Raw genomic sequence first — 23,555 nt, 5'->3', positions numbered from 1 at the left:
TTGAAGGGAGAGCAAAGGCAGAGGCAGAAAGACCAACTAGGAGACTCTTGAAATAATTTAGGCAAAATGTGACAGTGGCTGGACCAGTGTAGAAGTAGGATGAGAAGTGTGAGCTTCTGGGTTTTTGAAATTAGGATTCAAAGTCAGATTGGATGTTAAGTATGAGGGAAATGAAGGTGGTAACGGCGGTTCCACATTTTTGGTTTGGGAACTAGAAGAATGGAGTTGCTGTTGATTGAGATGGAGAAGATCGAACAGCAAGGTCAATTACAGGCTTGTTAAAGTTGAGCTGCCTTTTCAATTGTCAGTTGGAGGCAGTTGATGATGTGAAAGTCTAGAGCTCAGGAGGAAGGTCTAAGCTGGAGATTAAAAATTGCAGAGTCATAAGCATATGGATGGTACTCAAGGCCATGAGTATGGATAAGATCACTAAAGGGATGAGTGTAGGTGAAGAAGAGGTTCAAGGACTCATTGTGCCTAGCAGCATTTAGAGGTTAGGGACGTGAAGAAAACCATCAACAGAGGCTGAAGAAGATCCAGGGTGTGTGATTAGTGCTGTCTTTTTTTGCTCTTCTACTTTTTTGTCATACATGTTCTTGACTTTCTTTCCCTATATTTCCCAGTGTCTTGCATCTGGTCCTCCCAGTTGTGTAGGTAATGTTCTATTTTATTTTGTGAAAGTGTTTACTTAGTCCTTCTTCTCTTCCTTGGATCATGGTTCCCAACTTTGCAAATCCATGTTTTCATCTCTTTCATGCTTATTAAACTTATGTTTAATGGTCTTCATGTGAAATGTTAAATGGATAGAAAGTTAAAAGGAAACAAAAAATGTCATCTATAATTCTGCCACCCAGAGGCTAATTCCTGTAAATATTTTGGCTTCTTTTCTCTCTTTTTTTTTGGCGCACTTGATTTACATAGTTGAGATGTGGAAGGTAAAAGTTTGTGTGTTTCTTGACCTTTTTGCTTATCAACACGAGCAGTTAATTTTCCCTGACAATTAAAGCTCTTACTAACATTTGCCCATGATTTTTGTTGTAAAAATTATGCATTTTTTTCTCTGTGTGTATAATATATACTGTTTTGGGGGGCTGGATCATTTGAAACTAAGTTGCAGAAATCATAGTTCCCCTCAAATACTTTAGAATTCATCCCATAAGAAAAGTACATTATCCTGTGTAATCATAATACCCTTAGCACACCTAATATCGATTCCATAATACCTAATAATATAGTTTATGTTCATATTTTCCCAGTTGTCTCAAAGATGTCTTTATTTTATATACATAAATTTTTGTTTTGTTTGGATTATATATATCTATTTTGTCCAGTATCTGGTCCAGATATACAATTTACACATTGTATTTGGTTGTTTTGAACATATTTAACAGTTGCATAAATTCCATTTTATGGATTATGAAATTAGTCATTTACCTACTGTTGGGCTTATAGTGGGTTATTAGTTACAGTGAACTTTGAAAGTGAGTTTGTATAAGGATCTTTTCATATTTTAAGCTATTTCTTATAATTGAAATTACTAGGTACGAACATTTTTTTAGAGCTCTTAATACATATTTTCTAGTTCTTCAGAAAGGTTCTATTAGTTTACACTCTCAGGAAGAGTATGTGATAATGCTCGTCTTACCTCAACAGTACTGAATAGTAGGACAATATTTACAGGTTTTTTTTTCCTAATTTGATTGGCAACTAATGGTTTCTCTGATTTCTTACGTGTTTTAAGATACTTGTATTTCTGTTTTTTTTGTGAGTTGTCTCTTTTGTTGTGCATTTATATCTTAGGCTTCTTATAAATTCCTTGTATTTTATGAGGATGATTCTTTTGTTACATTGTTGCAGATATTTTTTCCTAACTGTTTATGTCTTAAACTTTTGTTTATCATTTTAACATAACATAACCTGTGATGTTAACCTGAATTTTTTCCTCATATGCTGTGTGGGTCTGTGTTATGTGTTCTAAAAATTTTTGCAAAAATGCCTTTGTTAATTGTGTTCTGTTTAACAGCTGTATTTTAGAGCCCCTTCTCTGCACATCTAATGCACATCTTCTTTTGTCAGTAATTCTCTTGAGTGTGAGATTTTTCTGTCCCTGCTCATGTTTTTTTCAGAGAAAGATAAAAATGAAGTATGTTTGTTTCCTCCTTCTGACTCATGTTTGTATTAATTCTGTACAGTGTTTTAAGTTGTTAACCTTTTAGGTGCTTTCTGTAGAAAGAAGCGGTAATGGGGTGAGGTTTTTTTACTTTTTCACATTTACTTAAAAAGTGGTATGATGTGTGGGGAGTCACAGAAGAATTCAGAGTTCTTTGAGCAGGGTATCCCATCCTATATGGGAATACATGATTGTGTCTTTTTGCTGTGTAGTGTTTCGGGAATGTCAGTGGAATCTGCTCCTCCTGTAAGTGAAGAGAAGGAAAAAGAGGTGGAAGAGAAGGAGAAAGAGGAAAAGGAAGAAGATATTCCAGATGATACCACACACTCCCTTAGTGCTGAAGGTAACTTTATGCCTTTTTCAGGATAGTAGAGTGGTCTAGTCCCTTTAACATGAACATTGCAGATGCCTCAATTTCTCCTTATCAGGCTGTAGATGTCTCATCATTAAATTAAGTATAGTCATTAGGAAATTTGCTAGTAGTCTAAGATATTCCACCTGATTTGTTGTTCAGGAATTTTTAGCTCATTGTTTGGCCTTCTTTCTGCATATTGACTCCTACTCCTTTTGTATTCATTCGTTTTTCAGATATCTGGGAGATGGATGCCTTGTAGGGTGGAATTACAATCTGAACTACACTGCCGTGCATGTGTGTGCATGCGTGCGTGTGTGGCATTTATGTATTTCTTTAGAAATTAGACATAGTCTGCCTTTATTAGGTATTTGTAAGGTTTTATAGTTCAGTTTTTTGCTTTATTATGCATTCCCCCCCTTTCCTTTCAGTGCTTTTATTCTTAGTTTTATTTTGAAAAAACTTGCAGAGGTGGGGCAGGGCTTTGATGTGAAGGACTTAGTATGGCCTTTTGCTGAAGGGTAGCTGATGGGCTGCCGTCTATGGGGTTGCACAGAGTCGGACACGACTGAAGCGACTTAGCAGCAGCAGCAGCACCTTACATAGCGCATAATATGGGATGATTCCTGATTTCTTGGGGTTTTCTTCCTAGATCCTGCCTCATCACAGATGGGCTTTGGGGTTCTGGAACTCTCCCAGAGCCAGGATATTGAAGAACAAACTGTGCCATATGAAATAGACAGAGAGCCTCTACAGTCAGTAACCACCAACTCTGGATATACTCGGCTATCTGGTGTGGATGCTAATATTGGTATGTAATGTGTGTTCTGGCATTTAGAATTGTTTATAAGTATTTTACTCCCACGCTAGTTGTGTTTTCCTTGATGTATTTTATGGCTATGTAAGTTAAGGTAATCTAAATATAGTAAAGTAGAGTTGTCTGGCAAATACGTATCAGTTGATGGCTTGCATACTAAGGTTTTTTGGTAAGTGGGTAAAGGCTGTTTTCCTTTTTGGAATGATATACTTGTGTATATTCTCAGTTTGTATTTCTTTCTTTAAAATTTCTGCCCTTTAAAAAGCATTTGGGACTACTTCTAGTATTTTGAAAAATTAAATATCTCCTTCCTATCTTCTTCTAAAACTTGAAACTTGAAGCAGTTAAGCATGAAGAACAGTCTAATGAAGATACTCCCGTGGCAGAACAGCCCAGCAAGGATGTCCCTGTGGTGGAAGAGCAAAATGCACCACCTGAAAGGTAAACCAACTTCTTCCTAGAAAGTGTTTTTGGGTGTTTGCTGTCGGGTTGTACTTACTTCACTTGGCCAGGTGGAAACATTTTTAGAAATTCTTGATTTTCTTTTTTCCCCTCTTTCCCTGGGCATATTTTTGGTTCAGTGGAAACATTTATTGTTTATGAATTTTTATTATGTCCTTATCTTTAGGCATATTAAAAATCCAATTTATTGCTGTTGTAATTGTGAGGATGACCCCTTTATTCTTGGTTGCTACTCCTCTCTGTTCTTTGTCTGCAGAGGCACCATGTCTCTGTGGGATGTCTTTCTAGCTTCTCTGTTATAGGAGTCACAGGAATATTGTATTTGGAAGTCCACTGTTTTTATACCTGAGGAGCACCCAGATTGCTCTGTTTCCTCAGGTATCCTGCATCTGGTAGTTTATGACAGAAGATAAATAGGGAAGTGTTCTTTCTGCATGTCCTTTAGTCTCTTAAGTTGGTAGGAATGACCAGTTGATCTCTTTTCTGCCTGTGGTGATTGCTATATTCCAAACAGCATTATCTCTAGTCAGTAGTTCAGGTTTAGGTATGGCAGAGGACAAGTGAGATGTTTCTGTTTGGGAGGAGGGAATGAATAAAGATTTAGTATTCTGTTGTTTCTTCGTTTAGTTAGAACCAGTGGGAAACACGGTACTGAACAAAGTTGAATATAAAGAGAGGTCAGCTTTCTAATGCAAAACACCCAGCTAAACTGCAGCTGACTTTTCCCACTCTTCTTTAGGAAATTGCTCTTTAGCTGATTTTGCTATCCTATTTACTCTGGGGAATGGCTGAGTAGGTAAACCTCATAAGTCTCTGGAAAAGAGCCAGCAGTGAGTGTCTTACACGTGTAAGTAGTATTTGTGGTGAGAGTTTTGATTTGGGCCTTAGGTTGAGTAGATCAAATCAAAAAGGCCAGCAGGGACTTCCCTGATGGTCCAGTAGCTAAGACTCCACCTCCCAGTGCAGGGGGCCTGGGTTCAGTCCCTGGTCAGGGAACTAGATCCTACGTGCTGCAGCTAAAGATCCTTCATGACGAAACAGAGACCTGGCACAAGCAAACAAATATTTAAAAAAGAGAAAAAGGTCAGCAGAAGATACCGTGTGTGGATGATACAGAGGATAATTTACATCCAGGCCCTTTCTGTGCAAGGTCGTTGTTCTTTCTGGCATTGTTGTGCCCTTGATCACACACCTTCATGCACATCTAGATAACAACATGTGTAGCAGAAATCCCTAAACCACTGATCAGATATCTTGGACAGCATGCAGCATTGCAGTGAGCAGCATGGAGAAAGAGATTTTGCTGTGTGAGAGACTGAGACACACTTTGAAAGAGGCTGAGAGCTTTGCTTCATTATAAAGAGTAGCTTATTTCACTTTTAACAAATAGTTTTTGAAGGTTTTGAAATTAATAAAGGAAAACACAGACTAGGAAAAGCTTCTTGGTTCAAAGATGAAAGCCTTTGAACATAGTAATTCTTTATTCTGGTGATATGAATTTCCTAGGTCAGAGGACATGCCTTCTAGTCCCAAAGTGTCTGCTGCTATGGAAGCAAAAGAACAGACTTCTGCTCAAGAACTTCCAGAAGGTGGGATGCAGGTTCAGAAGTCACCAGAGCCTGAGGTTTTGTCAACCCAGGAAGACTTGTTTGATCAGAGCAATAAAACAGGTACAAATTGTTTGATCAGAGCAATATTGCTACTGCTACGGCTAAGTCACTTCAGTCGTGTCCAGCTCTGTGCAACCCCATAGATGGCAGCCCACCAGGCTCCCCCGTCCCTGGGATTCTCCAGGCAAGAGTACTGGAGTGGGGTGCCATTGCCTTCTCCGGATCAGAGCAATAAAACCGGTACAAAGAATAATTAGTTGCTGTAGCTCTTCTTTTCTGAAGGTCTGAACTTTTATTTCTGTTCTGAGGCTACTGTTTTAAGTTATAAGGCACTTTGTAGGTATGCAGACTTGTTTGTGATACAGAAGGAAAGTATATTTCTAGCTAATTAATGAGAAGGGCTTTTTGGAAATGATTGCTACTTAACATTTTAGCATAATTTTCTTTCTCTTTTGGAAATGGAGATATTGAATAATAATATAGCAGATTTAATGTTATGGACTGAGCAGCTATTTCTGTTATCATAAGTCTTCAAATCTTAAATAATATGATAATTAAGTGAAGATTTTTATATTCATCTGGGTAACAGTCTACTTATTCATCTGTTTATTAGTTCACATACCACAAATAGGAATTTATGATCTAGCAGAAAGAACATAATACTTTCAGAAGCAGAATGGTATTTGTTTCAGATTTTGTTAACCCCCACCAATGGCCTGTTCTGCAGCCTCACAGGGCCAAAAAGCTTTAGTCACAATCAGCAAATTATAATGTATTGGTTGTAAGTAGGGAAGAAGAGAAGGTTATATTCCTTTACTGTGTTGTGAATGTGTGCAGGACATACAGAGGGTCACCATGAAGCCTTTTCTGGACTCTCACTAAAGTTACAAGGTTGTGTTTAAGAAATTTCTTTATTTTTGCAATTAAAACAGCAGATACTCAATTCATTGCTAAGGAGAAGGGACCCACAGGAGACTCTTCATAGTATAAATCACTAATAGCTGCTCATATATCCTTTTACTTAGGCATTAGTATTTTTTCTCTCCTTTGAGGAGCCCAGGTTCTAATCATGAAAATTGCTGCATTTATTATCAGGTGTCATACATATTGTTTCGATTTCTCTCATCTGCATCATGGCATGAACTTTACTTCACCTTAGGTAGAACTTGAAGTAGAAGACTCACTTACTACAATAGAAACGTCACAAGAAAGAGCAGCCAAGGAGAGGTTTAAGGGTTCTGGCTTTTCCTCTCCAAGCTTCGATCATGATGGAAAAGACTAAGTAGTTTTTCTTGTGAATTCTTTTTTAAAGAAATTCATAATTTATTAGGGAGGGGGGTGTTTAACTGTTACTCAAGATTTGTGTTAGAATGCCATTCTGTTTTGTCAGTTGCTCAGTTGTGTCTGACTGACTCCACGGACTACAGCCCACCAGGCTCCTCTGTCCATGGAATTCTCCAGGCGAGAATACTGGAGTTGGTAGCCATTCCTGTCTCCAGGGGATCAAACCATACATGAATATTACTCTTTTTGTAGCACTGAGTGTTTTTTGTTTTTTGACAGTTCAGTAATGTCAATATGAGAAGTAAATGCAACTGGAATTTTTTTTTTCTCAGTGGCTTCTGATGGTTGCTCTACTCCTTTAAGGGAGGAAGGTGGGTGTTCTCTGGCCTCCACACCTGCTACCACTTTGCACCTCCTGCAGCTCTCTGGTCAGAGATCCCTTGTTCAGGAGAGTCTTTCCACGTGAGTAAGCTGAAAATAGCCCTTTCAGGGAAACATGTGCCTTATGGTTTTAAGGCTAAGATTGAAAGAACTAAAATTGGTAGTCCAGAAGTCTTTTGAAGCAAAGAAGTAAACTCTAGGCTTAAGAATTTGGGGGAATAAGAACTTATGGAATTATTGAAGACAGGTAGATCTGCTTTCCCATTTGGAGCCCAAAGGTTTTACCAGGGAAGAAATTGCCCAGTTATTTAGAGACTCTTACATGTCTAAAATAAGCTGCTTGCTGCTCCATTTGACTAACAGTTCTTCCCATTTAATGGCATAGGGGTGCAGAAGGGGTTATGCTAGAGTTGATAATAATTGGATTTCTTTATCTGTGTGCAGGAGTGAATATTTGTCTCACATCTGCAGTTGAATGGTTTTTTTTTTAAGCACTTTTCTCATCGTGCTTTTCAGTCATAATGTCCTTGTATCCAATCAGTACTTTGTTTTGTAATTATATGGCTTTTCCCATAATCTTTTTTAATTTTTTTAGTCTGATTTTGGATACGTCTGGTATGAGAAATAGTTATTGAAGTATTACTCATGGCCCTTCTACCAATCTCAGCTGTTTGAGAGAAATACTAATAAGTATTGTTTGAATGACTTAGATATTTTTGTTATCGAGAAGTAGAAAACAAATGGAAAACTGTGGCTCTGGTGAAATAACCTGTGCTTCTCTCTTTACATAAAGGAATTCCTCAGATCTTGTTGATCCTTCCCCTGATGCTTTCCGATCCACCCCCTTTATCGTCCCTAGCAGTCCCACAGAGCAAGAAGGGAGAAAAGGTGAGCTCTCTTGATCTGTCTGTCGATCTCAGATGAGAAGTGGAGCAGCACTTCTGCCCTGCAGTGTGTATTGTTTCTTTCTATGTTAGAACACTGAGACCAGAACTATTCACTAAGACTCAAGTCTAACCTTCAACATTGTGGCCTAGTGTGAAGTGCTCTCCTCAGTTTTTTGCTCTTCTCGCACTGATTTTTCTGAGTTCTGTATTGACAACTTAATTTTTGAAAAGACCCTTAAGGGAAAATTGTTAAAGTTGAACTCAGATGAATTAATATAGTGAAGAATTTTATTACTATTGGCCTAATACTCTCCAACAACATGGTAACAAGTTCCTAGTCAGAGGGAACCAAAAATTGTTTCTTTTGTTCTTTATAGGTTATTTTGCTATTATCGAAGCAGTTTTAGCCAGAGTGGTTAGGGGCAGGTGGTAGAAATTTTGACTTCATTCCCTTCCTCCTTTGAGGACGTAGTGATTTTATATTACTTTATTCACAGGAGAGATTTCCTTTTTACCTATGTCATTATCTAAACCTCTTTGGCCCTGTTCTAGTCACTCAAGATATTTCAAATTCCTCCTATACAAAGCCTTTTCCAGTGAATTTCATGGTTTTTTCCCTTTTCCTTCTTTCACATAGCAATAATGGTACAATAGCTAATATTTATTGAATGCTTAGTTTATGCCAGGCACTGTTCTTTGTGTTTCTCTTCAGTTCTAGGTGCTTCTTTTTGTGTGGTTGTTTTTTTTTTTTTTTTAATTCTCACAACAGTTCTGAGAAGTAGGTGTTACTTTTATCCCCATTTTACAGATGAGAAAATGGAGGCACAGAGAGATTTCACAGCTAAGTCACAGAGGCAGGATTTTAACTTGGGCACCTACCACCAAAGCCTGTGTTAATGAGTTTTAATTTACCTGTGACAAATTTAATCTTAGACTTTTCTTCTGTCAAAGAGTTTGTGTCTGGTTATTTTCTCTTGAAATCAATGTAGGTGTATCCATGCGGACTAATACCGTTCTAAGCATAACGGGATTAGATATCTTCGGTGAAAAATAAAAGTGAATCCATTCTGTTGATGCAAAAAATACTGTTAATGCAAATTAAATTTGGTTTATCCTTGATCTTATTTTTTTCTCTCTGTAGTGTGAACACTGAAGATATATAAAAAATATATTAAAAATGCTTTCTCCCTTACTGTAAACATAGTACTTACAGTAGAAAGTTTGGAAAGCATATGGGAAAGTAATGAGAAGAGAATAAAAATCAACCTGTGATACCACAACCCAGATGTAAATTAGTATTTGGATATGGTTATTTCCTTTCAGAGTTTTTCTGTGCATGAATATAAAGAAGGATGTTTACACAGTTGGGATCATGTTATGTGTATATGATTCTGTGTTCTTTTTTTTTTCATGTAACATATTGTATTCTCCCTTGTCAATTATATTTTAGATTTAATGTATTTGCTTAATATGTGAATAACTGTGGGACTGTGTATGCTTCTTGTATTTTTTTTTATGTCTAAGAATATTAACCTAAAGCCTTTTTATATGTAGTGCTTAGAACAGTCCTTAATAAGTGCTTTGTCATGGTGATAAAGATCAAAAGATATGAAATTACTTAACACAGCTGTGGTAGTGTAATTAAGGTCTACAGCACCAGTTCCCAAACCTGTCTAGATTGGAGCGTGCATGTGACACCAAGCGAAGCAGCCAGGATAGGTAGGCATTGAGGTTTGGGGGAGCTGGTAGTTTGATTATAGGGAAAAACTAAATGGTGTGGGTAGTATGTGAGAGTGGTCTAAAGGGAAGCCTGTTTGGGGCTTCAAGTTGTAAGATAGGGGAAAAGACTTGATGAATCAAATACCAGCTAGGCTGCCTCTGAGGAAGGTCCTGCTAGCCTACAGGTGGATAGAGTACTATGGGAAAGCAGTATTTTGTGTTTTGTTTGTGTGTTTCCCTCCTGAGCAGTTTGTCCCAGGGTTAGTGTCCTATATTTAGTTCTTTGATAAATCATTACTGACTGACATTGATACATTTTTGCCCCTCCTTTATTTGTCCTAGCATCCACCTCTGCACTTAACAGTCGTTAATACAAATAAAATGAGTTCATACCTCTCTAGATGTGTACTGAGCGTGGTGAGCAAGTTCACTGCCTTTCACGGCCTGTGGTTAAATTAGATGCCATTAATCTGGGTGTTCCTGAGCAAAGTATGAAAACTGAGCTATAATCAGGAAAGGGGCTCAAAGGAACCAAGTTAATTTGCTATTATATAGATGGATGGGTGTCCCTAGATGAACCCTGTTTTAATTTGTATCTGAGTATTTTAGGAGTGTGGACTTCCCTCCCCTGGGGGAATAAAGTATTGCTAGATTTCTAGGACTCAATCTTCTATTAACCTATCGGTTTTTCTAAAAATCAAGTCACTGTTTTTTTTTTTTAGGAGTGAAAATCTCTGAATATAATTACTAGTGGTATTGGAACATGAATAGTACTGATGAGTGCTTCTTTCTCAATTTGTTTTCCATATTTTAAACTAGATGAGCCAATGGATATGTCAGTGTTATCTGAAGGAGGAGAGTCTTTTCAGAAGAAACTCCAAGGTGATGAGCCAGCAGAGATGGAAAACCCCCCTCTCCCCACTGAGCCCACTATATCACCACAAGCCTCGACACCAGTATCTCAGAGCACACCAGTCTTCACTCCTGGTTCACTTCCTATTCCGTCCCAGCCTGAGTTTTCTCATGTGAGTATTGTAGAATAATACTTTTTTCCTCCTAACGTCTTTTTTTTTAAGCAACTGTATTGAGGTATGGAGAAGGCAACGGCAACCCACTCCAGTGCTCTTGCCTGGAAAATCCCATGGACAGAGGAGCCTGGTAGGTTGCAGTCCATGGGGTTGCTAAGAGTCGGACATGACTGAGCGACTTCACTTTCACTTTTCACTTTCATGCACTGGAGAAGGAAATGGCAGCCCACTCCAGTGTTCTTGCCTGAAGAATCCCAGGGACGGGGAGCCTGGTGGGCTGCCGTCTATGGGGTTGCACAGAGTCAGGCACGACTGAAGTGACTTAGCAGCAGCATTGAGGTATAATTTACAAACCATAAAACTCACCCATTTTGTGTGTGGTTTAGTGATATTTTAGTAAACTTATACACTTGTGGGGGTTGGTGAAGGACAGGGAAACCTGGCGTGCTGCAGTGCATGGGGTTGCAGAGTCAGACACAACTGAGTGACTGAACAACAACAATAGCAATAGACTTGTGCACCTGTCATGGTCTAGTTTTAGAACATTTCCAGAGTCACCTACTATCTGATGTACTTTTTATGTTTAAATTTTGTACTATGTCTTTAAAGTTCTTGAAATGTTACTTTGAAATTGAAAGGCAGCATTAATCATTATTCTGCCTTAACGCCACTAACTTCTCACTAAATCAACCCTAGGCTTTCTACCAGATGTTATTAATGAAAATTTCTTTTCCAGATGTTCAAGGGCCTCAAACTTCTTTTTGGAGAAACCACTTTTGGGAGCCTCCTGTTTTCTAATCTGTGCTATTGCCTTCTATTCCCGGTGTAGAACTGTCACCTCCCTTTCACTGTCTGGAGATTGTCCTTACCTGCCTTTGTGTTGGATTCCTCTTGGGCTCCATGTCTTCGTGCTTGATTTATGCCCTCATTTTGGTGGAGGACATTGTTTAGTAGCAGACTTTCTACTCTCATACTTGATTCATAGTTTGTAGGAGTATAGAATTTTATGTTGGAAATAATTTTCCTTTAAACTTTTTGAAAGCATAGCTTCACCATCTTCAAAGTTCAGTGTTGCTGTTGAGGAGTGTGGCCAGTTTGATTTTTGGTTTTAGTATTTATTTACTGATTTGGCTACATTGGGTCTTAGTTGCACATGGGATCTATATGGTGACACATGGGTTTAGTTGCCCTGCAGCATATGGAATCTTAGTTTTCCAACCAGGGATTGAACCCGAATCCCCTGCATTACAAGGAGGATTCTTAACCACTCAACCACCAGGCATGTCCCTGTCCGGTTTGATTTTGTTCCTTAATATGTGAGCTGTTATTTTTCCTTACTGGAATCTTATAGAATTTTCTCTTTATCCCCAGTGTTCTAAAACTTCCAGATCCTTGACATAAGTCTATTTTTATTTTGTATTCGTTAGTTCTCTCAATCTGGAAAGTCAAGTTGTTCAGTTCAGGGACATTTAATTATTTAATTTCTTCTTTTTTTTCATGGAATACCTATTATTTGGATATTCAAACTCCTAGAATAGTCTTGTAGTTTTATTTTTATTATTTTGTGCCCTACTTCCCATCTCCCTTTCTCCTTTTCTTTAACTTTCTGGATGATTTCCTCAACTTTTTTTTTTTTTTTTTTAATTAAAAAGCCCCCACTTTATTGAGATTTAACTCACGCACCATATTGTTCAGTCTTTTAAAGTGTACAGTCAGGTGGCTTTTAGTATAAATTGTGCAGTTATTCCTGACATTCTAATTTTAGAACGTTTTCATCACACTCCCTCCAATAAAAAGACCCTGTGCTTATTAACCGTCATTTCCATTTCCCCTACTCCCAGCCCTATTCAATCACTAATCTACTTTGTGTCTTTATGATTTTGCCTGTTCTGGGTATTTCATATACAGTATTATACAGAATTATACAATTTGTGATTGGTTTCTTCAGTATAATGTTTTCACAGTTCATGCATGTTGTGGTATGTATTAGAACTTTATTCCTTTTAATTTTGAAGAATACTGTGTGTGTGCTGCTGCTGCTAAGTCGCTTCAGTCGTGTCCGACTCTGTGCAACCCCATAGACAGCAGCCCATCAGGCTCCCCGTCCCTGGGATTCTACAGGCAAGAACACTGGAGTGGGTTGCCATTTCCTTCTCCAATGCATGAAACTGAAAAGTGAAAGTGAAGTCGCTCAGTCGCGCCTGCGTCTTAGCAGTCCCATGGACTGCAGCCCACCTGGCTCCTCCTCCATGGGATTTTCCAGGCAGGAGTACTGGAGTGGGGTGCCATTGCCTTCTCCTACTGTGTGTGTACATATCACATTTTATTCGTCCATTTATCTGTTGATGGACATTTGGGTTGTTTCCCCCCTTTTTGGTTATAAATAATGCTATGTACATTCATGCACAAGTTTCTCCATGAATATGTGTTATATCTATTATATGTAGTCATAATTTATTTCTCTCATTATATATAATTAGGAGTGCAATTACTAGGTTTAACCATCTTTTAACCTTTCTCTGAGCAATTATTCTACTCTTGGGTTTTTAATTTCTATACTTTTTTTTTTCTCAAATGTTCTCCCTTTTAAAAAAAGATTAGCATTTTGTCATTTTATGGGTATACTATCTTCAGTTCAGTCGCTCAGTCGTGTCTGACTCTTTGCGACCCCATGAATTGCAGCATGCCAGGCCTCCCTGTCCATCACCAACTCCCAGAGTTTACTCAAACTCATGTCCATCGAGTTGGTGATGCCATCCAGCCATCTCATCCTCTGTTGTCCCCTTCTCCTCCTGCCCCCAATCCCTCCCAGCATCAGAGTCTTTTCCAGTGAGTCAACTCTTTGCATGAGGTGGCCAAAGTATTGGAGTTTCAGCTTTAGCATCAGTCCTTCCAAAGAACACCTAGGACTGGTCTCCTTCAGGATGGACTGGTTGGATCTCCTTGCATTCCAGAGGACTCTCAAGAGACTTTTCCAACACCATAGTTCAAAAGCATCAATCCTTTAGGCACTCAGCTTTCTTCACAGTCCAACTCTCACATCCATACATGACCACAGGAAAAACCATAGCCTTGACTAGGCAGACTTTTGTTGGCAAAGTAATGTCTCTGCTTTTGAATATGCTATCTAGGTTGGTCATAACTTTCCTTCCAAGGAGTAAACGTCTTTTAATTTCATGGCTGCAATCACCATCTGCAGTGATTTTGGAGCCCCCAAAAATAAAGTCAGCCACTGTTTCCCCATCTATTTCCCATGAAGTGTTGGGACCAGATGCCATGATCTTAGTTTTCTGAATGTTTTGCTTTAAGCCAACCTTTTCACTCTCCTCTTTCACTTTCATCAAGAGGCTTTTGAGTTCCTCTTCACTCTTTCCCATAAGGGTGGTGTCATCTGCATATCTGAGGTTATTGATTATTTCTGCCAGCAATCTTGATTCCAGCTTGTGCTTCTTCCAGCCCAGCCTTTCTCATGATATACTCTGCATAGAAGTTAAATAAGCAGGGTAACAATATACAGCCTTGACATACTCCTTTTCCTATGTTCCATGTCCAGTTCTAACTGTTGCTTCCTGACCTGCCGATAGGTTTCTCAAGAGGCATGTCAGGTGGTCTGGTATTCCCATCTCTTGAAGAATTTTCCACAGTTTATTGTGATGCACACAGTCAAAGGCTTTGGTGTAGTCAATAAAGCAGAAATAGATGTTTTTCTGGAATCTTGCTTTTTCCATGATCCAGCAGATGATGGCAATTTGATCTCTGGTTCCTCTGCCTTTTCTAAAACCAGCTTGAACATCAGGAAGTTCACGGTTCACGTATTGCTGAAGCCTGGCTTGGAGAATTTTGAGCATTACTTTACTAGCGTGTGAGATGAGTGCAGTTGTGCGGTAGTTTGAGCATTCTTTGGCATTGCCTTTCTTTGGGATTGGAATGAAAACTGACGTTTTCCAGTCCTGTGGCCACTGCTGAGTTTTCCAAATGCTATCTTATCTCCCTAATAACAGTAGTTTTTGAGACATTTTCTCCCTGTAATGATCACTATTTCTTCAAATACATTTTAGTTTTGTTGTGTGTTTCACTTTTGAATTAGAGGCTTTCCTCTAATTTAAGAGTGTGATGGTAAATACTTGATTGTCTGCCTCCTTTAAGAGTGAAATCCTAGAAAACAGATTAGAAGTTCTGAATTAGTGGTTGGTGCTTCTTGTTTCTGGTATTCACTGTAGTGTTATCTGTAGGGCCATTTCTGGGGTCTCCTAATGTCAGTATCTTGATCTATCTGGTCTTATTCAGGTTCCCTGTTGTCTGCCATTACTTTAGAAATCTATGATGAAAGAGGACTGGGGATGTTTAGAGACAGGGGCAGGTTCTATTCAGTGTAAATTTTCATTTAATTTCCCAATTTCCAGTATGGTACTTTCTGATAACTGTGTCCCCTGTCCTCCAGTTCAGGGATGTTACGTTTCACTCTCTCCAGGGAGGACAAGGCTCAGGGAGAGAGGATCTGGGGATTAAACTGCTTCTTAAATAGATTTCCAGCCAGTCAGTCAGTCCTGATTTTAGCTCTGCCCTCATCACCATTTCCGGAGTTACCTGGGCTGCTGCCAAGTCCTGAATCTTTTTTGGGGCATGGTGATTCTGAGGTGTAATTTGGGTTACATCTTAGCTTTCCCTACTGCTGTCTTAGGAATTCAGTTTTCACTAGTCCGCTGAATAGATGATCACTCTTCTAAAATTTTATTGTGGTTATCTTTTCTTCGTGTTCTTTTTCTTGAAAATTAATTTTTTTTTTAAATTGCTATACCGTTCCTTAGTGGGATTTTTGAAAGAAGTTAAAGTAAATGTGTGTATTAAATCCGTTGTTTTTATTTGGGAGCTCCGTACTTTTTCATTGTGTATCAAACTCCTTATGTTATTCTTAATGGCTCACCTTTGTACATCTGTTTTTTTTTTTTTTTTCTGTACTTTGGTTACGGGAATCCAAGTCAACCTAATTTTGATGTTGTGAGATCTGTTTATTTGTGATAAAATCATTACTAATCAAGAGAAAACTGAGATAAAGGTAACTTCATGTATTTATTTCTTTTTTTCCTTAATATATTTGTTAATTGCGTAGCCTTTTTGATCCTTCACCAGGGTGTGAGGGCTGAGGAGAGGATTAGTAGAAAATAGTTTGATATTTAACACTTTCTTATTCTTGATACACATATAGATGATTTTATTAGTGGCTTTTAAACTGTGTGAGAGACCAGTTTTGACTGCTTGGATGCTATGGATTTAGGTCTGTATTGAGTCTAGACTGGTTGACTCATTGATGCAAGTCCTGACAGTTCTTCATTAGTCTTTATCCAGAGCTCTGAGGGGTTTTTTTGTTTTTTTTCCACTTAACTTTATTATTCTGACTAAGCCTTCAGAGATTATTAAGGGCAAGATACTAGATCCAGGAAGCCTTTTAAGAAATAAAGTTTATTGTTAGGCTGGTTAGCCCCTGAAATTTTACTTTGCTCACAAAAATTATACATATATTGAAAAAATTCTGTAAAAAATCACATAAATATTTACCTTGATAACTCTTAAAGCATATTCAGAATGGGGGCAACTGCTTAATGGGTATGAGATTTCCCTTTGGAGTGATGAAGATGTTTTCAGAGTAGATAGAGGTGGTGGTTGCGCATTGTAAATGCTCATTTTGAGATGGTTATTTTTATATGAGTTTGACTTTCAAAAACAATTGTTACTTATAATTTTATTAGCAATGTCTTATCTATAAGCCTTTGTGAATTGACTTTTTATTAAAAAATACATAATTTCTTATAAAACGTGTGTAACATACAAATAAGTGAAACTAAGATCATCAGTTATCTCAAATGACTGCTTGTAACTTTTTAATGGTATTTATGTATTATTAATAACTTAAAAAACATGGAAATTATGTAAAAATGTGTAGACCACAATAAAATGTGTATTCATAAACTTCTTTAGAAAATGTTTCTATTTAATGTATAGCCTGCTTCTCTCTATATTTTTTTAATACTCATGTACAATTTTACGTAAGTTATAAAGTCTTCCATCATGTTAGGTATATCGTAATTTTTAAATGAATCTCCTATCTGTAGATATTTAGGATATATCATATTGTTTCCTTTTCTAAATACTTTTAGTATTGAACAGCATTGTAGCTAAATCTCAGTGTATTTTCATCAAATAATTTCCTGGAAGTGGAATTATTTGACTAAGGAGTATATAAGGTTTCAAGGCTGTGTGTATTGTCAAATTGCCATTAGAAATGTTGAACCAATTTTATGCAGTCATGCTTGGGAGTATATGAGCAGATAAAATTTATTACTGTTTTTATAATCTGAAAGGGTAAACAGTAAGACCAAACATTGAAATATCAGAAGTTAATGAATGCACAGAATGTTTGGCAACATACTTTGATTCCTCATTCTCTTAAAAATCATAGGAAGTGAATGCCTTATCAGCTATGTCTAGAGCTTTACAGCATTTATGTTGAGCAAAACAACACCCTAAATGTAAATTCTTACATAAAAACATTAAACTTTGAGTTAAATTTTTTAAAGATGTTACTTACATAAAATGAGACTGCCATTTTAAGTGTATAGTTTGATGAATTTTGGTAGTTGTATACAAATGTATAACCATTATCGCCATCGAAGTATGGAGCAGTTTCCTCACCCTAAAAGCTTCTTTATAATCCTTTACGATTGATCCCTCCTCACCCACCCTCCCCCACTTCTACCCTGGGCAGCCAGTCATCTGCCTTCTGTCACTACAGTTTTATCTTTTCAAGAATGTCTTAAAATTGGAATGATAAGTGTATGATGTTTTGTGTTTGAGTTTTTTAGCCTAGCTAATTTTTGAGGTTCATTCACATTCTGGCACGTATTAGTATTTTAATCCTTTTTATTGTTGAGTACTATTCTGTGATATGGATACTTATTCACCTCTCAGTGAACATTTGGGTTGCTTGCAGTTTTTGGATGTTTGATACTGCTGTGAACATTTGCGTACACATCTTTGTGTGGACTTAGGATTTTATTTCTTTTGGGTTAATATGTACAAATACAATTTCTGGATCATATCGTAACACTAATGTACGTTTAGCTTTGTAAGATAGAACCGAACTGTCTTCCTGCGTGGTGGTAGCTTTTGCATTGCCACCAGCAGTTTATGACAGTTGTAGTTGTTCCGCATCCTTACCAACAGGATGTCATCTTACTGCTAAGCCTTCACCTTCCACACTGGTGTGTAGTGGTATCTGTTGACTAATGTGATTATCGTAAACTTTGAATTTTAACATTTGCTTTGTGAGTGCCAGCACGTTTTGAAATAGTGGGACATGAAATAAGAATAGGCATACCTCATTTCATTGTGCTTTGCAGGTAATTTGTTTTTTACAGATAGAAGATTTGTGGCAATCCAGAATTGTCAGTCGATGTTTAGCATTAAAAATTTTTTTTAATTAAGATATGTACATCTTTTAAAGACACAATGCTATTGCACACTTAGACTCCATAGTTTAAACATTTACGTACACTGAGAAACCTAGAAACTTGTGTGACTTGCTTTATCATGGTGATCTGGAACTGAACCTGCAGTATCTCTGAGTTATGCCTATATGTATTCCCACTTTGTGAGAACTGAAGTGGACTGTGTAGGCTTATGTTCATGTGATTCTTATGTAATTAACAGTCCATCATACAGTGTATGACATGATTTTAGTAGTGAGATGCAGTCAATTTAAGTGTTTTTCTATCTACTTGAATACTTCTAGGTTTTTGTTTGGATCGTGCTTATTGTAGATCAGTGATTCTCAAGAAAAGCATTAAACATTGACTTGTGTTGATGAAAAAAAGACTGATGATTATGACTTGTATTTCTGAAGTTATGGCCCTGGAGTTTAAAATTCTTATGTAATTGATTTAGAAATTTTAGAATTGAAGGACTAGATATAAAAGAAATACGATTATGAAAAAATGATTATTTGTCTGTTTTTGTTCTTTAGGATATCTTCATTCCATCTCCAAGTTTGGAAGAACGATCAAATGATGAGAAGAAGGGTAGGGAGTTGCATAGTTCAACTTTGACTGTTGAGTGTTCTAAAGCTTCAGAGACTGAACCAAAGAATTCCACTGAGGATCTGGGACTTTCTTTGACAGGGGATTCTTGTAAGTTAATGCTTTCTACAAGTGAGTATAGCCAGTCCCCAAAGATGGAGAGCTTGAGTTCTCACAGGCTTGATGAAGATGGAGAGAACACACAGATTGAGGATACTGAACCCATGTCTCCTGTTCTCAATTCTAAACTTGTTCCTGCTGAAAATGATAGTATCCTGCTTGATCCTGCACAAGAGGGCCAAGTAGAACTGAATCAGAATGATGACAAAGCAAAGGGGGACAACATAGGAACCAGGGTTGACATTAGTATTTTATCTGCCGGTTGCAAAGGCAGAGAAGAACCTGTAGCGGAAGACGTTTGTATTGATCTCACTTGTGATTCAGGCAGTCAGGCAGTTCCCTCTCCAGCTACTCGATCTGAGGCACTCTCAAGTGTGTTGGATCAGGAGGAAGCTATAGAAATTAAAGAACATCATCCAGAGGAGGGGTCTTCAGGGTCTGAGGTGGAAGAAATCCCTGAGACTCCTTGTGAAAGTCAAGGAGAGGAGCCCAAAGAAGAAAATATGGAGAGTGTCACATTGCATCTTTCTCTGACTGAAACGCAGTCTCAAGGGCTGGGTCTTCGGAAGGAAGTCCCCAAACAAGAATGCCAGGAAGCTATGGAAGTTGAAACCAGTGTGATAAGTATTGATTCTCCCCAGAAGCTTCCAGTACTTGAACAGGAATTGGAACATAAGGATCAGGAAGCATGGGAAGAAGCTACTTCAGAGGACTCGAGTGTTGTCATTGTAGATGTGAAGGAACCATCTCCCAGAGTTGATGTCTCTTCTGAACCTTTAGAGGGAGTGGAGAAATGCTCAGATTCTCAGTCGTGGGAGGATGATGCTCCAGAAATAGAACCATGTGCTGAGAATAGAGTAGATATCCAAGAAGAAAAGAGTGCAGAGTGTGAAGGAGATCGGAAATTAGTGACTGCAGAAAAAGAATCTGTAGAGGCAGACTCTCCACAGCCTCCTTTGACTTTAGTGAGAGCAGATGGTACTCTAGGACCTGAGCAGGAAATGCAGCAGACCCAACCACAAGAGAGAACCGATAGCACATTAAGGGAAGACTCAAAAGTGGCTAATGCAGAGCACGTGGACTCAGGTGTAGAGGCCCAGCAACTGGAGAAAGCCTCTGCCCAGGCTTCACAAAGCTTCTGTGAAAGCTCTAGTGGTGAGTGTGATTGTAAACTGTTCTGTGTTTCCAACCAAAAAGTATGATTTGGAATGGAAGGTAGGCGAGAACTGCATACTTGTTACATCAGGGCTGAAAATGAATTTGGATTTATGTTTGTGAGCAGCCAATAATTAAAATATGGGTTTTTTTCTTTTATAGCTTTAATTATTTGTGGAATCAGATCATTTGAAGTTTTTATCAGCTTTAGAACTCAGGTGTTATTAGCATGGATTTTCTAAGTATTTAGAAAATTGTACCAATCTGGTATTTTCTACTTAAGTCTCAGCCTTGCTCCATGTTTTTATATTTGGACAGTGGCCTTGAAGTACAGGGACCTTTTTTGATTACGTTACGCAGTTAAATCATGTTCAAAAAAAGTGTGGTGGTCTCTTCCTTACGGATATTCAGTTTCTAACAGTGGTTCAACGTATATACATCTTAAACCTTTAACTGGGAAAGTTTTAGTTTGTGTGCTTTATTTTATTTTTTTTTAAGTTTCATTTATTTTTGGCTGTGCTTGGTCTTTGTTGCTTTGCTGGGCTTTATGTAGTTGTGGTGAGCAGGCTTCTCATTGTGGTGGCTTCTCTTGTTGCAAAGCACTGGTTCTAGGTTGCTTGGGTTTCAGTAGTTTTGGCTCGTGGGCTCAATAGTTGTGTTGCACGGGCCTAGTTGCTCCGCAGCATGTGGAATCTTCCCAGACCAGGGATTGAACCCGTGTCCTCTGCATTGGCAGGCAGATTCTTAACCACTGGACCACCAGGGAAGTCCCTTTATCTATTTTATACAGTCCAGAAAGAGAATAATAGCTTATTTCTGAAATACGTCTAGAATATCATGTCTGACATTAGCTGAAAAGAATTCAAACTTTCTGAATGCCCAAAGTCAGTATAATTTAAAAACAAAACAAACCAAAAGACCAAAATACAGACTTAAGAAAGCAAGTTTCTAAAGATAATGGAAATGAGAAGCAATGTTTAGGTAGCATCATGGCTATTAGTATGGGTGATGATACCTTTTCCTGGTTCTAGTTTATACCTCTTGTCTAGGAGTGATTGTTAGTACTTTTTTCATCTCAAAATTGCTCCCTTTCATTAGATTTGATGTTCATTTTTTTTTTTTTTCCTTTTTAGAACAAGAAATGAAAAGTAGCTGAAAGGAGGTTAAGGGGTGTTGGGTTCAGTCTCTCTTTCCTAAAGTCCTGTGCCTAGTTAATGATTGAAGTGGGACTAGAACCTCGGTCTCCTGATTCCTAAGTCTGTGCTTTTACCTCCTGTAAAAACCGTATGATATGTGCTTCGTTGCTCAGTCGTGTCCAACTCTGAGACCCCATGAACTGGAGCCTGCCAGCCTCCTCTTGTCCATGGGGATTCTCCAGGCAAGAATACTGGAGTGGGTTGTCATTTTCTCCTCTAGAGGAATCTTCCCAACCCAGGGATGTAACCCAGGTCTCCCGCATTGCAGGCAACTTGTTCACCGTCTGAGCCACCAGGGAAGCCCCAAACTGTATTATACCGTCTCTCTAATTCTGCTGAGTTATGGCAAAGAACTATCTGAATGACCTAGTATTCTACATTATTAAAGACTTTTATAGTTTAATTTTATCTAAGTACTGTTATCAATCTAAGTCACGTTTTTTAGGAAAGGTGCTTTAGTTGTACAGAAAGAATTGTGGATTGGGGAAAGAGGGAGACTTCAGGCAGGCAAAGTAATCGATAGGCTCTTGTGATAATCCGGAAATGAGGCTTTGAAGACCAGATAATGGCACTGCTACCCATATAAGCCAATATCTATTAGGTTGTAGTGATGCACTGGATCAGTAGTGCTAAGATAACTTTTCATAAATGATATTCTGTAATTAATGCTTGCATATTACATTCGCATATTGTGGTTTGTCATGTAGAAGGCTCTACTTAAAGATTTTATACAGATTTTCAAAAGTCTGAATGGTTAATCGTAATGTGAAGGATAGTTCCTGTCAAGAGAGAGAACAGATGGTTGTACTGGGAATGAACATTCTGTAAAATAGTCTTCAGAGTGTATGACGCTTTGTGAGGTGTATTTGTTTTTTAATTTCTATATCTTTAAGTTCTTTAGTAATTTGAAGGACTTAACTTTTTAAAGAGTTGCCAGAGAATGAATGCTTACCTACCAGCCCATTTCATTTTGCTATAACTATGGTGGAATTCTTTGCCAGTTAGATGGGACGTTGAGACTTTCCACTCTGCTCTTCACAGTTTCTTAAGCAGCACATGTGAACTTTTCATCCTTGTGGGAACCTGTGATACAGAGCTAGTTGGTTAGAAGCCTGGACTGCTGATTGGTGTCTGAAGTGGGGGCAATCTTGTGGACCTGAGCCTTTAATTTGTGGGATTTGATGCTATCTCTGTGTTTCCCTGTTGGCACAGATGGTAAAGAATCTGCCTGCAATGCAGAAGACCTGGCTTGGATTCCTGGGTCGGGAAGATCCCCTGGAGAAGGGAATGGCTACCCACTCCAGCATTCTTCCCTGGAGAATTCCATGTGTAGAAGCCTGGTGGGCCATAGCCCATGGGGTTGCAAAGAGTCAGACACAACTGAGTGACTAACACTAACTGGGTAGACAGTGTCAGAATTACCTTTGTACAGCACCCACTAAATGTCCCCTGGGAATCAGAGAATTGCTTGGTGATCTGGAAAGGACATTAGACAAATAATTTTCATAAGGAATAGTGACTGGGTAAGCCATATTATAGTTATTCTGAGCCATTCCAGGAAACTAAGTATAACTTTTCACATGCCAGATTTAAGAACAGCAGTTTGGCATAATTCTTTTTTTCTCCCAAACTTAGTCATTTTATTAAAAGAGATAATTAGGAATTCAAAAAAGTGTGATTTTGGCCATTTGCTAATTCTGATTAGAAATTTGGAATGGAGACCTAGTTAAAAAATAAAGTTTTGTTTCTAGACAAATGTTCGTTAATGACCAATATATCTACAATGGGAATGCTCATACATGTGAAATTTACCATTGCACTGCTATGGCCTAGAACTGGTTAGTACTGCTGAATTGTGAAACCTGTATATTTCTTGTAGAACCAATGAGTATTTTGAAGTCCTTTTAGCTCATGAAATCCTTTGTCTGCTCTTTGAGTAGATTGTAAATTACAAGTATTAACATCAGACTTTAACATAGAGAAATCCTACAGGCTGCTAAAGCTTGTAAGTGAACTCCTTGAGATAACATTACACAAGATTAAGATGTCTAGATTTGAAACTATCCAGCTTACTTACTGTCTTGGGGCTCAGATGTGTCTGTGCTCCTTGTGACCCCATGTTCCTCAGGACCTCCGAGCTTTTGGGCTTCCTCTGTTTGCCTGTTCCCTAGTTGTCTGCTTTGTGTCAGTTCTGTTGATGAGCAGAGAGAACAGTAGGACGTTGGTTGAGAGGCCTGATGTGGGAGGGGGGTTGGGAATGAGGCAGAATTGGGGAGCAAAGGAAAAGAGTAATTGGGATATT

General features: G+C 38.2%; 1 protein-coding gene across 7 annotated transcripts in view; it reads left to right on the top strand.

Annotated features, from left to right (window-relative positions):
- Positions 1-23,555, top strand: part of TP53BP1 (tumor protein p53 binding protein 1) — a 94,096-nt gene that overhangs the window by 29,499 nt on the left and 41,042 nt on the right. For 6 of the 7 annotated variants that reach the window (XM_061395035.1, XM_061395040.1, XM_061395039.1 and 3 more), the window contains 8 exons: positions 2,383-2,513; positions 3,175-3,333; positions 3,681-3,780; positions 5,308-5,471; positions 7,028-7,157; positions 7,870-7,964; positions 10,502-10,707; positions 18,731-20,057. In XM_061395035.1, the coding sequence (XP_061251019.1) occupies positions 2,383-2,513; positions 3,175-3,333; positions 3,681-3,780; positions 5,308-5,471; positions 7,028-7,157; positions 7,870-7,964; positions 10,502-10,707; positions 18,731-20,057 (2,312 nt within the window). The remainder of the gene's footprint in view (positions 1-2,382; positions 2,514-3,174; positions 3,334-3,680; positions 3,781-5,307; positions 5,472-7,027; positions 7,158-7,869; positions 7,965-10,501; positions 10,708-18,730; positions 20,058-23,555) is intronic. The other variant, XM_061395041.1, reaches the window with a different exon arrangement.

The sequence above is a fragment of the Bos javanicus genome, chromosome 21 (genome assembly GCF_032452875.1).
Source record: "Bos javanicus breed banteng chromosome 21, ARS-OSU_banteng_1.0, whole genome shotgun sequence".
NCBI classification, from domain to species: Eukaryota; Metazoa; Chordata; class Mammalia; order Artiodactyla; family Bovidae; genus Bos; species Bos javanicus.
This window is presented reverse-complemented; position numbering and strand designations above follow the sequence as displayed.